The 15,815-nt window shown below is 32.4% G+C and overlaps 1 protein-coding gene across 1 annotated transcript in view; it reads left to right on the top strand.

Moving 5' to 3' along the window:
* The window catches only part of LOC143085453 (E3 ubiquitin-protein ligase HERC2-like), a 154,300-nt gene that overhangs the window by 116,577 nt on the left and 21,908 nt on the right, over positions 1 to 15,815 (top strand). The window contains exons 37-51 of the mRNA XM_076261800.1: positions 1,324 to 1,532; positions 3,706 to 3,936; positions 4,456 to 4,606; positions 5,092 to 5,363; positions 6,015 to 6,279; positions 7,492 to 7,691; positions 8,107 to 8,292; positions 11,110 to 11,221; positions 11,651 to 11,755; positions 12,251 to 12,359; positions 12,799 to 12,932; positions 13,196 to 13,386; positions 13,833 to 14,030; positions 14,680 to 14,964; positions 15,307 to 15,388. Coding sequence (XP_076117915.1) covers positions 1,324 to 1,532; positions 3,706 to 3,936; positions 4,456 to 4,606; positions 5,092 to 5,363; positions 6,015 to 6,279; positions 7,492 to 7,691; positions 8,107 to 8,292; positions 11,110 to 11,221; positions 11,651 to 11,755; positions 12,251 to 12,359; positions 12,799 to 12,932; positions 13,196 to 13,386; positions 13,833 to 14,030; positions 14,680 to 14,964; positions 15,307 to 15,388 — 2,730 coding nt within the window. The remainder of the gene's footprint in view (positions 1 to 1,323; positions 1,533 to 3,705; positions 3,937 to 4,455; positions 4,607 to 5,091; positions 5,364 to 6,014; positions 6,280 to 7,491; positions 7,692 to 8,106; positions 8,293 to 11,109; positions 11,222 to 11,650; positions 11,756 to 12,250; positions 12,360 to 12,798; positions 12,933 to 13,195; positions 13,387 to 13,832; positions 14,031 to 14,679; positions 14,965 to 15,306; positions 15,389 to 15,815) is intronic.

The raw sequence follows: 15,815 nt of genomic DNA, 5'->3' as shown, positions 1-15,815 counted from the left end.
TGATGCATACAAATAGTTCTATCAAATTTTAAAAATATGATTTTCACCCGATTTTCTCAAGAATAAAAAAACATCCCAATTTTGTTTACATTTGCAGTATCTGTATATATATGGAGAGACCACATAGTATATTTAGTTAACTATCACAAAGTTTTGTCTTCCCATCAAAATTATTAATTTGTATGAAACATCTTTGTAATGTAATTACAGTCGACTCTCGTTATCTCGAAGTCAGCAGGACCAGAGAAAAATTTCAAGATACACGTAGTTCGACTCAAACGAAAACCGGAAGTTTGACAGAACAAGGGACACAACTCTTGCTTAGCTTTGGTAAAGCTAAAATAAACCCGGGTGAATATGGGAAGGGGATCGATATTCTGGTATCAGATCGATGTATTTGTATGTCATGGTCTTTCATTATTATAATAACATTATTTTTACTTATTCAATTGTTTCAGTTACATTTTTCTCCTATGGCTTTTATCCGAGAGAGTAATTTCCAATCGATAGTTTCATTATTCAGGTCGTTTATAGTTGACAAAATGGTTTTTTCTCGGATACAAGAGATTTAAGATAATTTAGATTTCTCTTCATTTTGTTTTATCTCGCATTTTCTTTTCAAAAGAAAACACAACAAGATTAAACACGCCGATTGAGTAGTTTTTAGGTGATCATCAACGGAAGTCATAATCCTTAATTTATACACACCCAAGCTCATTAGTTTAAATCACAATTAATTGTTTTGTAAACATTTTAAATACTTTTTCATGAACATTAACAATGTATCACGAATTATTTATAAAAATTCTATAAAAGATAATTTCAGGTAAGCACTCCTGGAAATAGCATGTCATAAATCAATTCAGTGGTCAGTGACTGGAAATTTAATTACACGTGTATTGTCAGATTACCTCTTCAATCCATTTAAATGCCGGAGGTCATGTTTTGACATATGTGTACTGTGATAAATTATGAATTTTGAATGCTTTTGTTAACCTTGGGATCGTTAATTTAGTTCGACTCAACCGTAATTTCGACTCATCCAATTTCGACTCATCAGGAGTCGAATTACATACATTTCTATGGAACAAAGTTCCAGTCAACCGAGTTCGAGACAAAAAGAGAGTTAACTGTACTTAAAAAGAAAAGAGATAAAGGATAAACATCTTTGCTGTTTGTGTGTATTTTGCTGTAGATGTGCTGACTTTGTGTCATTGACAGATACTTAATATCCTTTGATTTTCTAATATCTATGTGACATCAGTCTTAAAATAACAATTGAAAAAAGGACACTTGAAAATCCCTATATTGTTTGTATTTCAGTTGATTATCCCAGGAAAGGTCACAAACAGAGGGCACCTGTCTCTCTGACTGCCTCCTACACCAGTACCATTGCTGAGGAAATCATCACTCTGATCAGAAAACTACATACACATGATATCTGGAATCTGTATATCAACAGCTTTATCACAGAACATTTGTCCTTGATAACTGACATGGTCATTGATAAACCAAGGTCATCTGAATTCCAGGTAAATACAGGCACCACAGGCTGTTTGTCTTTTTTTACATTCACCTGGTACATTATGTGCAATTGTATAAAGATTTTATTCAAATACTTAATTGTTATATATAAATATAATAGAATTCTATTTGATCAAATTTGTTATTAACACTTTTAAGATATTACAACTCTACTTCAGTTTCAATAAAATGTTAAAATTGAGAATGGAAATGGGGAATGTGTCAAAGAGACAACAACCTGACCATAGAAAAAACAACAGAAGAAGGTCACCAACATAACAGGTCTTCAATGTAGCGAGAAATTCCCGCACCCAGAGGCGTCTTTCAGCTGGCCCCTAAACAAATATATACTAGTTCAGTGATAATGAACGCCATACTAATTTCCAAATTGTACACAAGAAACTAAATTTAAAATAATACAAGACTAACAAAGGCCAGAGGCTCCTGACTTGGGACAGACACAAAAATGCGGCAGGGTTAAACATGTTTATGAGTCTGATGTCAGAAGATGTAACCAAAGAAAATAAACAAAATGACAATGATACATAAATAACAACAGAATACTAGCAATTAACTGACATGCCAGCTCCAGACTTCAATAAAACTAATTGAAGATTATGATTTCATCATATGAATATCAGGTACAATCCTTCCCGTTAGGGGTTTAGTATCATAACATCATAACATATATGAGAAGAACATAACCCGTGTCATGCCAACAACTGGTTTTTGAATAAATGTGTTTAGTTCCCATGCAAAGACCCTATAAGTGAATCAATATTAACGCCAAAATATACAATCTTTAATGACCTGACAACAGTATCATAACTATATCCCTTCTTAATAAGTCTATTTAAGGGTTTTGTTAGTTTCTGAGGTGAATACTGACATTTTTGTGCTTTATAAAGAATATTTCCATAAAAAATTGGATGTGAAATACCTGAACGTATAAGAAGGCTGCATGTTGAGCTATATTTTCCAATGATGTCCTTATATCGATGATAAAATTTAGTAAATGTTTTGACTAGTTTGTGATATCAAAAACCCTGGTGTAATAATTTTTCAGTAATACTTAAATTTCTCTCGTTAAAATCTAAAACATTGTTACATACACAGGCGAATCGTACAAGTTGAGATATACATGTATGAACACCGTAAGATGGTGACAAGAGAATGTCACCATCTAAAAATGGATAATTAACAATAGGAAATGAAAAATCATCTCTTTTATCATAAATTTTAGTATTTAGCTTTCCGTTAGTGATATAGATATCAAGATCGAGGAAAGGGCAGCGGTCATTGTTAGTATTAGCTTTATTTAAAGTAAGTTCAACAGGATAGATTTCTTTAGTATGCATACTGAAGTCGTCATTATTGAGAGCCAAAATATCATCCAAATATCTAAAAGTGTTATTAAATTTGTTTGTTTCGATGGGTCTTAGCTGATTTTTGTCGTAAATTGTAACTCAAAGCAATACTAAAATAGGTCTGCAACAAGTGGTGCACAGTTAGTCCACATTGGAATTCCGATAACCTGACAATATACTGAATCTCCTAGGCGAACAAAAATGTTATCTAGTAAAAATTCAAGGACATATATATAGTATCAAAGTATGTCCAATTGACATAGTTTTTTTGTTTATTGCCACTAAAAAATGACCTAAAAGAGTTTGAACATATATATTCACATTCTGACTTTTTAAATGCCCATTTAATTAGGTGTGTGATTTTTTTCTTAATGAGAATGTGAGGCAATGTGGTATACAGGGTAGAAAAATCAAAACTTTGAACAGATTCAAAATCACCAATATAAGCATGCAATTTATCAAGTACTTCCAACAAGTTCTTGACACTCCAAAAGTAATTAATTCCACTATTTTCGAAGGCCTTGTTTGAACAATTAACTTTGAAAAACAAGTTCACAATTTGTCTATAATTGTGGATTCAATATTATTCACATGATACCAATTTTCTTGGATTTTATGGGTATAAGTCAACCACCAATATAAATGTTCAACAAATTTTTGACACTTGTATCAGGAATTAACAAAAAGCAAGAACATACAAATTTTTTTCATTCCACAAAAAATTGGTACCCATGAAAATAAAAAATCCACAGTAAGTTTTGGAAGTTTACTCATGCTTCTTTCAATAGAAATATATCTTAATGATTCATTTTAGGATGAAGATGAACTGCTAGCAGATAACACTTCACCATTCCATAACCAGCCTGCAGTAATGGCTGCCATGGCAGTAACAGGTGGTATAGACAACAGACCTCACCTAGGTGGCACTGTAAAACATCCAACCAATGGTCTTGGTGTAGTTACTAAAATAACACCAAAAGGCAAAATCCATGTACAGTTTGGTAGCAAGCTGGTAAAAATTTGTAGACTGAATGAGCTTGTGACTGTTAGTATATATTACCTAGAAATTAGTTTTTAAAAGAAGTAATATTTATATTTTTGATTCTGATATGTCAGGCTTTCTGTCATAAAACTTTCAAAATCAACCAATCAAAATAATTGATTTGGTATTTGGAGCATAGATTTTGTACTCCCAGTATTTAGTAGAGCTTTATATCTGAAAAGCCTAATGATTAAAAGAAGGATGAGTTATTCACCTAGTTTAATTTTCAACTGTTGAAGTTATAGCATATGTGTGCTATAGTCTACATTTATTAAACTTTTACAGGGGATATTTGAAGATTATTTAGATTATAAGCATATTAGAATTGAAGCATTGCCTCTGGTAGACAATTATCTGGATTTAAAAACAAATTTAAGATGGAAACCTATAGCTGCTTATTTTTTCAATAGTTCAGTAATGGATAGCTGGCTCATTGGCAATCAAACCACATCTTATTTTTATATCTTTAGATTTTCCTACACACAATGTTAAATTAACATTCTGTTCTATATGTTTTTGCAGTCTGTCTGTGTACACTTTGATGTAGAGAACATGAGACTGAGTGAAGATGCTCTCAATATGTGGTCAACCTTGTTTAGCCTGAGTGGTAATATTGTCAAGGGAGACAAGGATAACAAGGATAGCCAAGGGGACGAGCCAATAGAAATCAAAAGTAAGAAATGAAAAGATGGAAAAAAATGCATTAAAAGATTAACACATGAACTATATTAACCTTCAATCATGTCAGGTTACGATTATTTGATCACACTAGACACACACACGATTTTTCTAAACGAGCAGTAGGTGTCAGGTAGATTGTATCCTATAATGAAGATATAAAAGTAAAGGTCAAGAAATATTGCTGTCATTTGTCTCTTATATAGGTGAATTTTCAAGTAAAGTTTCACGGATTCATTTTTATTTCCTGCTTATGATAATAGATGACATTATGTTTTATGGTACTATGCGTCTGTTAGTTGGCTTGTTCTGTATCATGTCAAAGTTTTGGTTTAAGGTAGTTTATCATTAAGTGATGAATTTAAAATGTAATACAGATTATTATGATATACACTTTTTACAACATATTGCAAGTAATGGTTTTGACCCAGAGACATGTTTATAAACCATATTTGTTTGAAAAAATGTGACAATTTTCAGCAGAACATAGAATAGCAGATATAGAATTAAGAAAACAACAGTTGAGACTTGGAATACTGAAGGCATCTAGAGTGTTACTGAGTAGACAGGAGGTCCTAAGACAAGTTTTATCACAGAGGATACACCCTTCACTGATGCCAATTCAGGATACATCAGAACCTTCCAGTGATGAGGATTCTCCAGAACCTCCCAGTACAATACTACAGCAGTTAATGGTGGCAGCCACTCAACCATCACCACTCAAACCTGTCTTTACCAAAGAGGAACTGGAGGTAATGATATACATGGAACTTATATGTTATTCTTGTGTTTACATTGACACTGTATGTAATAGATTTTACAAATTTAGTATAGTGCCATGAGTTTTTAAAATCTGGTTTCCATCTCCATGTTAAGATTTCTTTCCAAATTCAATTTTATAGAAATACATTTCAGTTTGAAGATTAAGCAACAGCATAACTACTTAAATAGTATGAACTTAGTTAATTTATCAGATAGTCCTTTAGTAAGTTTTATAACTCCAACTAGGCTTCAGTACTTATGGTATATTTTACTTTTAGTTGTAGAAAATCCTTGAATCAATTATTAGACATGGATCAAAACTGTTAGTAGGCTTAAGGTGGTACCCAACACCTTGACCAAAATTAATTTGGCTCGTTTAATTTTCATAAAATTTTCACAAAATATTTACTTTGAGCCTTTGAAAAAGTATAAAAATTTCAAAAAACTTGAACCAAACACTTTCTCAGAATAAATTAGTTGGATATATAGCAGTTTGACAAACACTGATTTTGATCATTGAGAAGCTTAATATTTCCTTAACAATACAACGTGATTAAAACGTTTAGCTGATTTTACAGAGTTATCTCCCTGTAGTGTTAGGTACCACCTTAAATATAAAAAGTATATGATATGAATTTTAGGGAGCAGCATTAACAGTAGCACAGTATCTAACAGCATCACATTCCATGAAAAGTGAAGAGTCAGACTCCTCTGATAGTGAAAGTGAAGAGGAGGTCATTCCTACCACCACAAACCTTCCAGTATCTACAGACAATAACAATAGTAACCGTCCACCAAAACCAAAGAAACTCAAACCAACTCAACCAGCACCAACAGCACTGGTGACACAGCTTATGGAAATGGGATTTTCTAGGAAGAATGTGGAATTTGCTATTAAGGCACAACGTAAGATTGCTAGTAAACAGAGTAAAAGTGAAGGTTTGAGAATGTTTAATTGGCATGAGATATATGAGATATCAGAAATTTTTAATTATTTGTGGCTGATTTTATTAATCTTTGAAAAAAATAGATTTATTGGACCGTTAAAACACTCAGCAAATGTGAAAATTAGTTTGTTGGCAAGTTCTTCTTTTCCTCTGTTCATATATGACCCAACAAAATAGAGTATTAAGGTAGCACAATACAAAGATTTGTTAACTCCCTATCAGACAACTTTAAACTGATGTAATTCATTTCATCCTTCTTTATATTTTATAAATGAGGTACCAAAAAAAAGAAGAAAGATTAATCTTTCAAATTGTGATAATTTCATTAAGAACTAAATAATCACATAATCAATTATTATGTAATTAGTTGCTATATTGTGATGTCCATACTTGAATGAATTTAGCGTCTTTGTTCTTCATAGCATCCCAAAATATTTTATAGATTCCTGTACAATACAGCTTGACCTCCAGACCCGTTTCTCAGATTTCCCAAAACATCAATAGAACAAATTTTATACCCAATTGAATTTAGTGGTCTCATAGGAATTGATGTTGCAAACTTCATTGAAGATTTATGGGAGAATGAAATACAATAGGGAAAAATCTGAGACACGGTTTTGGAGGTCAAACTGTGTTGTGCAAGAATCTATAAAAAAATTTTGGATGCTATGAATAACAAAGAAGCTAAATTCATTCAAGTATGGACATCACAATATGACAACTAATTACATTACAATTAATCATGTAATAATTATGTCATAATAAAATTATCACAATTTGAAAGATTAATCCTTCTTCTTTCCTTTGGTACCTCATTTATAAAATATAAAGACAGATGAGTGGAGTTACATCAGTTTGAAGATGTCTGATTGGGGATGAAAAATCTTTATATTGTGCTACCTTAAATTAAAATTGCATATCTAAATAGATAGAGCAATAAAACATATAGTTATGGATATTCCATTGATAGGAATGTGAATGGGTAGGCAGGGAAATTATATGTTTGAACATGGGTAATGGGTTATTTATGGTTGAATTTCTTTTGAAGTGTGCAAACATACTTCAAGAATGTAAGTTAGTTGTCAGGAAAATTTGAAGTCTATTCCTTCCTTCCTTCCCACAAATATTTTAATGGAAAAGTTTGAATATAATTGCATGACTTTTTTGACAGCTGGTAGTGCAGTATTGGGAGGATCAGAACCTACCGCTGAGACCTTGGTGGGTTGGTTATTAGAACACCCAGATCTGAATCTTGATGATGATACAGATACAGATAGTATCTCCTCTCTTGACTTTTATTCTGATTCCGATTCTACGTCAGAAGATTTCGAAGCAGAGGAGGAGCCTAATTTCTTTGAGAACAACAATGCGGTAAGTTGTCATAGGATTCTTTAATAAAAGGGTCAATACTGTGGATACTTATTTCACAAAACATTGTATAAATGGTGAATTCAATCTTTAATATCAATGATTATATACCCCTGTAGAAATACTTTTTGTCATAAAAAAGCAAAATGTTCTGTGAGGTACATACAGTGGAACAATAAAACTAAATCTAATTTTCATATTTATGTTTCAGACATCAATAACTTTTCAAATAAAAAAAAATAGAATTTATTAAAACTTTACAGAAGTTATTGTATCATTATGTGATAACATTGAGAGCAAAGTAGAACTGTTGGCTCATTTTACCTTGGGGAAAGATGTTGAAAAGATAAATACTCCATTTCAGGGAGCTCTTTGTGTAATGAAAATATCAATCAAAATTACATAATTTCCTTTATAGATTCAGGAGGTTGTGTCTCCCACAGCTACTACTCCCAACACTCAGACATTTAAGAAGAGGTCAGACTTTGTGACCAATGACCAGTATGCTATGTATGTGAGGGACAACTTACAGGTTGGCATGAGTGTACGCTGTTGTAGAACCTATGAAGATGTACAGGAAGGAGACATAGGAAAAGTTATTAAGGTATAAACAGAGGATAAATATTTTTTTAGATCAGATTGTTTTTTTTTTATTGTATTGTGAAACTATCATACATCTGTTGGGTAAAAATATTTAACAAAATTCAAAATTTTTAACTTTAAAGAGAAGACCTTTTTAGCTCACCGAGGCCTTTTCCGGCCCTATGTGAGCTTATGCCATCATAAATAAACTAGATACCCTAAGGAACATTCAGTTAAAGTCTGAAGCTATTTGGCCCAGTAGTTTCAGAGGAGAACATTTTTGAAATAGTTTACAACAATGACAGACAACGACAGATGACAGACGACGACGGACGCCAAGTGATGGCATAAGCTCACATGGAGCCCGAACAATGTACAAAATCCAGTCTCACAAAAATGTGATTTTTAGCTCACCTGGCCCAAAGGGCCAAGTGAGCTTTTCTCATCACTTTGCGTCCGGCGTCCGTCGTCCGTCGTCCGTCGTCCGTCGTCGTCCGGCGTTAGCTTTTACAAAAATCTTCTCCTCTGAAACTACTGGGCCAAATCAAACCAAACTTGGCCACAATCATCATTGGGGTATCTAGTTTAAAAAATGTGTGGCGTGACCCGGTCAACCAACCAAGATGGCCGCCACGGCTAAAAATAGAACATAGGGGTAAAATGCAGTTTTTGGCTTATAACTCAAAAACCAAAGCATTTAGAGCAAATCTGACATGGGGTAAAAATGTTTATCAGGTCAAGATCTATCTGCCCTGAAATTTTCAGATGAATCGGTCAATCGGTTGTTGGGTTACTGCCCCTGAATTGGTAATTTTGAGGAAATTTTGCTGTTTTTGGTTATTATCTTGAATATTATTATAGATAGAGATAAACTGTAAACAACAATAATGTTCAGCAAAGTAAGATCTACAAATAAGTCAACATGACCAAAATGGTCAGTTGACCCGTTTAGGAGTTATTGCCCTTTATAGTCAATTTTTAACCATTTTTCGTAAATTAAAGTAATCTTTTACAAAAATCTTCTCCTCTGAAACTACTGGGCCAAATTAATCCAAACTTGGCCACAATCATCTTTGGGGTATCTAGTTTAAAAAATGTGTGGCGTGACCTGGTCAACCAACTAAGATGGCCGCCACGGCTAAAAATAGAACATAGGGGTAAAATGCAGTTTTTGGCTTATAACTCAAAAACCAAAGCATTTTGAGGAAATCTGACATGGGATAAAAATGTTTATTAGGTCAAGATCTATCTGCCCTGAAATTTCAGATGAATCGGTCAATCGGTTGTTGGGTTGCTGCCCCTGAATTGGTAATTTTGAGGAAATTTTGCTGTTTTTGGTTATTATCTTGAATATTATTATAGATAGAGATAAACTATAAACAGCAATATTGTTCAGCACAGTAAGATCTACAAATAAGTCAACATGACCAAAATGGTCAGTTGACCCGTGTAGGAGTTATTGCCCTTTATAGTCAATTTTTAACCATTTTTTGTAAATTAAAGTAATCTTTTACAAAAATCTTCTCCTCTGAAACTACTGGGCCAAATTAATCCAAACTTGGCCACAATCATCTTTGGGGTATCTAGTTTAAAAAATGTGTGGCGTGACCTGGTCAACCAACTAAGATGGCCGCCACGGCTAAAAATAGAACATAGGGGTAAAATGCAGTTTTTGGCTTATAACTATGAAACCAAAGCATTTAGAGCAAATCTGACAGAAGTTAAATTGTTAATCAAGTCAATATCTATCTGCCCTGAAATTTTCAGTTGAATCAGTCAACCCGTTGTTGGGTTGCTGCCCCTGAATTGGTAATTTTGAGGAAATTTTGCTGTTTTTGGTTATTATCTTGAATATTATTATAGATAGAGATAAACTGTAAACAGCAATAATGTTCAGCAAAGTAAGATCTACAAAAAGGTCAACATGACGAAAATGGTCAGTTGACCCGTTTAGGAGTTATTGCCCTTTATAGTAAATTTTTAACCATTTTTCGTAAATTAAAGTAATCTTTTACAAAAATCTTCTCCTCTGAAACTACTGGGCCAAACTAATCCAAACTTGGCCACAATCATCTTTGGGGTATCTAGTTTAAAAAATGTGTGGCATGACTTGGTCAACCAACTAAGATGGCCGCCACAGCTAAAAATAGAACATAGGGGTAAAATGCAGTTTTTGGCTTATAACTATGAAACCAAAGCATTTAGAGCAAATCTGACAAGAAGTTAATTTGTTAATCAAGTCAATATCCATCTGCCCTGAATTTTTCAGATGAATTGGACAAATGGTTGTTGGGTTGCTGCCCTCCAAATGGTAATTTTTAAAGAAATTTTGCCGTTTTTGGTTATCTTGAATACTATTATAGATAGCGATAAACTGTAAACAGCAATAATGTTCAGCAAAGTAAGATCTACAAATAAGTCAACATGACCTTAATGGTCAATTGACCCCTTAAGGAGTTATTGCCCTTTATAGTAAATTTTTAACAATTTTCATTAATTTGGTAAATTTATGTAAATTTTTACCAAATATAGTTCTCTGTTACTAATGGGCAAAGTTCATTATAGATAATATTGTAAGAAGCAAAATCGTTCAGAAAGTAAGAACTTCAAACACATCACCATCACCAAAATACAATTTTGTCATGAATCCATTTGTGTCCTTTGTTTAATATGCACATAGACCAAGGTGAGCGACACAGGCTCTTTAGAGCCTCTAGTTTTTTTTCTATGTAAATATTTAATTGAAACCACTTAATCATATATGAAGTACAATTTCAGTGTGAAATTTATCTTACAACTTAAAATTATTTGTTTAACTGGTGTTATTATATTATTTTAGTTGGACAGAGATGGATTGCATGATTTAAACATTCAGGCAGACTGGCAAAGTAAAGGTGGGACCTACTGGGTCAGATATATACATGTAGAACTGTTAGGATTCATTAGTCCTGGTAAGTTTTAGAGGATGCAAAGGGTGATTGATCACATAATAAAAGCATGAAACCATCAGCTAATAGGTATTGCCTGAAGATTTGAATTAGATAATGCATTCTCTTTGATATATCAACCTCAAATTATGACACACAGAATTTTAATCAATTAACACACATTTTCAATGTTAAACTTACAAAAATAATATATTTCAACCTCTTTGCATGAGATAATGCATATCCGATCATTTTAGTGAAATCATAAAATACCATTGGTAATTCACAACATGTGACATGCAAATTAACTTTATATTCAAAATCTTCAAAGGGGAAATAAAATCATCTTCAATAGATAAGCCAGAAAAATATTCTTGGTTTGAATTTGTGTCGAGATAATTTTTAATGGGCTTTGAAAATTACTAACAGAGATTTCCTATATTTATATTGTAGGTAGTACAATAAAAGTGGGAGATAAAGTTAGAGTAAAACCATCTGTTACCATGCCAACATATAAATGGGGATCAGTAACTCACAGGAGCATTGGAACAGTTACAGGTATTTTATTACTTTTATGATTTTTCTTAAAGTTATTGTGCACAATATGCAAACCTCCATTTGATGAGTAAAAATTTGCCTGATAGCAATATCTTACACAGTTGACAGTAACAGACAGTGAAGTTAATTTCAGACAACAAAAGCTAAAATGTCTCAAGCAAGGTGTCTACATGAAACAAGTTCCTCCTTTAATTCAAATGTCATGATGGGTGAAATGTGTGTCTTAGCGCTTGACTTGAGATGACAAATGTCTGTAATAATTGTATTCTGAGTGAAAAATATTTGCATTACTATAATGACTTGGACATGACAGTCAGCTGACCAACATACTCAATTGGCAGTTTCATTTGTGAATATGTGAACATATATTCAAAGGTGACCTTTTTCTAAAACATAGAATTGTTTTTGTTACGGTAATTCCATTGTGATAGCGGTATATTTACAAAGAATAACATTGAAATTATTTAAGAAAGATTTTAATTTATGTTTCCACAGCTATTAACCCTAATGGTCGTGATGTAACAGTAGACTTCCCTCAGCAAGCTCATTGGACTGGTATCATAGAGGAGATGGAGATAGTACCAAGTACTCATCCTGGTGTTGGGTAGTTATATTACTAATATAATTGGATGTTTTAAATATTTCTAATATAATTGGATGTTTTGAATTAGTGAACTATGTGAAAAAACTCATATAAAATACCATGCATTTAATTTGTACACCAGACACATGTTTTGTCTGCACAAGACTTCATAATGGTGCTCAAATTGTCAAAGTTTCAAGTTTATGTATTCTAACTTTTATAAGGTACATGGTATATAGTGACCTATTGCTACTTGAATCTGCTTCATTTAGACTCTGTTTGATAGTTGTCTTATTCTCATTAACAAAAATACCATTTCTCCTAATTTTATGATACATATTGTACACTTACTAGCAGGATTGGAATTTCATTTAAAAATTAAAAAAAATCTAAATCTTATTGTAAAAATGTCCATAATTTACCTTAACTTTACTTATATATTTAATGTTTCTATTCTTAGTTGTGATGGATGTGATGTATTCCCTATAGTTGGTAACAGATATAAGTGTAGGGTGTGTGAGGACTATGATTTCTGTGAGAATTGTTTTAGAAGTAAGAAACACAGACATCCATTTAACAGGATAGGTGAACCAGGTAAGATACATGCTTCATAATTGCCAGTTATAGCAAGAGGTACATGTACTTGTGAGTAAGATTCAATAATGTATAAACACAAGATTTCCAAGAAAATATCTCGTAAATTGCTTTCTGAAAAGAAAAATTTGTTACCTACTTACATTCCCATTCTGTAAACTAACTAATTTTTACGATCAATTTGTTTTCGCGACTTTCGCATTTAGACATTATGTGATGTCCAGTTTTGATAGACAGATAATATCTTCATTTCAAATTTATAGAAAGTGAGCCAGTACCTGTTGGAAAGCCAGGTAAACAGAAGAAAAAGCTACCATATATAGCAAGTGGTGCCATGATAGATGATTGGCATACCTGTGTTAAAAATATGACTGTATCCTCCAGAGAAAATCAAGCACACAGACTGGTAGATGGTAACGGTGGACATTGGCAGAGTTGTGGCACACAAGGAAAGGTACAGAAAAAATATTAATCTAATGCATATTTGAAAGGAGCACAGTGAACTCTGTCCAAAATACAATGTGTTATATAACCAAATTCAGTATGTGTAGAGCAGCAAGCCTCATCTTAGCTGAATAAGTTCTGCAATAGTCCAAACTAATGGCATGTGGTGTTAAACCTGCCTAAAAAAATACATTGAAAAGAAAACAGAATTAAAGTAAAAATTAACATGCAGGATACACAGAAAAATCATCTTTTTCTTTTATTACAGTAAATCTGTTTTGAACTGACAAATTGATAAATTAATGAATCTCAATGTCTTTTCAGAAATATGTATCTCTCATTATTTCCGATTGATAAGCTAAGACAAATATTTTTGAAGTGTTATAATGGTAATTGTCTGATTTCAATTCTTCTGTTTTTATTTTGAATATCTTTTTGGGTAAATTTCTGTTTTAGCATTGGATAAGAATGGAGATGCTGCCTGACATACTAATTCACAGACTTTACATGAGAGTAGAGCCCACAGATTCCAGCTACATGCCCTCAGTGGTGGTTATCTATGGAGGAGAGACTCTCAGTAGTATGAAGGAGATTCGTACAGTTAATATTTCATCATCAGAAACACTCATCACATTACTCTTAGATATGAATGAGGTAAGAACATGGCGAAGAGATGATGAAAAAATGTAAATTATTTTCATGCAAGATTAAATACTTTTTTTTGCTTCGGAAAAAGTAGAAGTATTGATTGATTTCAATGAAACACCTTTTTCATTCCAAAATAGTAACAGCATTAAACCAATTAGGATGAAATACTTTTTTTAATCCTTTAAGACAATAGCGTTTGGTCCGTAAATGTTAGTATTTCCACTATATTATATACTATGAGAAGAATAAAAAGTACAATGTGGTATAATAGCCAAGTAAACAACTATATACCGAACTATTAGATGATACAATGTATGCATATTTCGCTATGACATATTTTTATCATGATCTACTGAAAGTGGAAGAAACTCATTAGATATTTTCGTTTCCAAGTGTAAGCCTGTTAAAAGGTTTTCAAAAATTGAAAGTGAATATGATAATAGCTAGAGCATTATTATGTAGATGTCATGTGTAAGTTACTTGTATATAGGGCACTAAGCTGTAGGGTAAATGTGACAAACGCTATACCATATGTGTATGGAACTTTGCTATGATATTTATACAAATTATGTAAAAAGACTTGCATTTCTCATTTCTTTACCTTTACTTAAAAGATGTATGATAACGTTATCAGTTCAACTTTTCTTTTAACCAGTACCTAAGATTTATAGAGCTCCAGATCAAACAGTGTCGTAGTAGTGGTATAGACTGTAAAATCCATGGGATGTCAATCATTGGACGTTTGAAGACAGACGAGGATGACACTGCTGCTAACTTCTCATTCCTAGCCTCTGACAGAGAAGATGATGAAGAGGAGAAAACTACGCACACAGGAACGAAGAAAAAGTCTAAAATAGGGGCTGGCAAGGAAATACAGACTCATGTGTTTGTCTGGGGACTCAATGATAAAGATCAGTTAGGAGGTCCAAAAGGCTCAAAGGTAAATAACTTCTAGAATAATTATGAGGATAATTTAGGAGGCCTAAAAGGCTCCAAGGTATTTGGGCAACTAATTGTATGATCAGTTAAGAGATTCTAAAGACTTTGGACTATTTGATATGCTATACTGGTACTTAAATAAATATTTAGTAAAACATTATGTTTGGAACATTCCTATAAACAGATTATCAGTTTTAATTGTTTTGAATTCTAATTGGAAGACTAATTGCACTGTTTTCAAGAGAGAAAATAATAATATTATATAAATGGACATTTTTGTAGTTCATAATTAATCTAAAATACATTTTTTATGAGACAATATATTGTTTAATTTTTTTTCCAGATAAAACTACCATCTTTAAATGATTCTCTATCAACATTGAAATGTGTACAGATAGCTGGAGGATCTAAAAGTTTGTTTTGTGGTAAGTTAACTAACCCTAAATTTAAGTTAATACTGTTATTGGAAATGGGAATTTATTATGTATAATACCAACATGATATGAATAAAAGGAAAAATGGATTAAATGTCGGTAAAACTTGAAACCACAACCAAACAATGCAAGATGAAAAATGAATATGTAATGGTCACCACATTGTCTTCGACAATGAGCAGGCCCCCATGTAAAAAAAAAAATACTGTGAATTGAATTTTAAAAGGTTAATGAAACTAATAATCAGATGCTTTAATTCAGTATAGGACAATCAACGGCTATGGTCAAGTTTCCTGTTCCAGCTTAGTTGATATAGTTGTTATGATAATAATTTCTTATGTATCAGTCATATTGTTGGTGTGGATCTCTATACAAATGATTTTGATATATTTTTGCTTCATATTTTTGAATTTAGATT

Source organism: Mytilus galloprovincialis, chromosome 8 (genome assembly GCF_965363235.1).
Source record: "Mytilus galloprovincialis chromosome 8, xbMytGall1.hap1.1, whole genome shotgun sequence".
Taxonomy (NCBI): domain Eukaryota; kingdom Metazoa; phylum Mollusca; class Bivalvia; order Mytilida; family Mytilidae; genus Mytilus; species Mytilus galloprovincialis.
The sequence above is the reverse complement of the archived record's forward strand: the minus strand, read 5'-3'. Positions and strand labels throughout refer to the sequence as shown.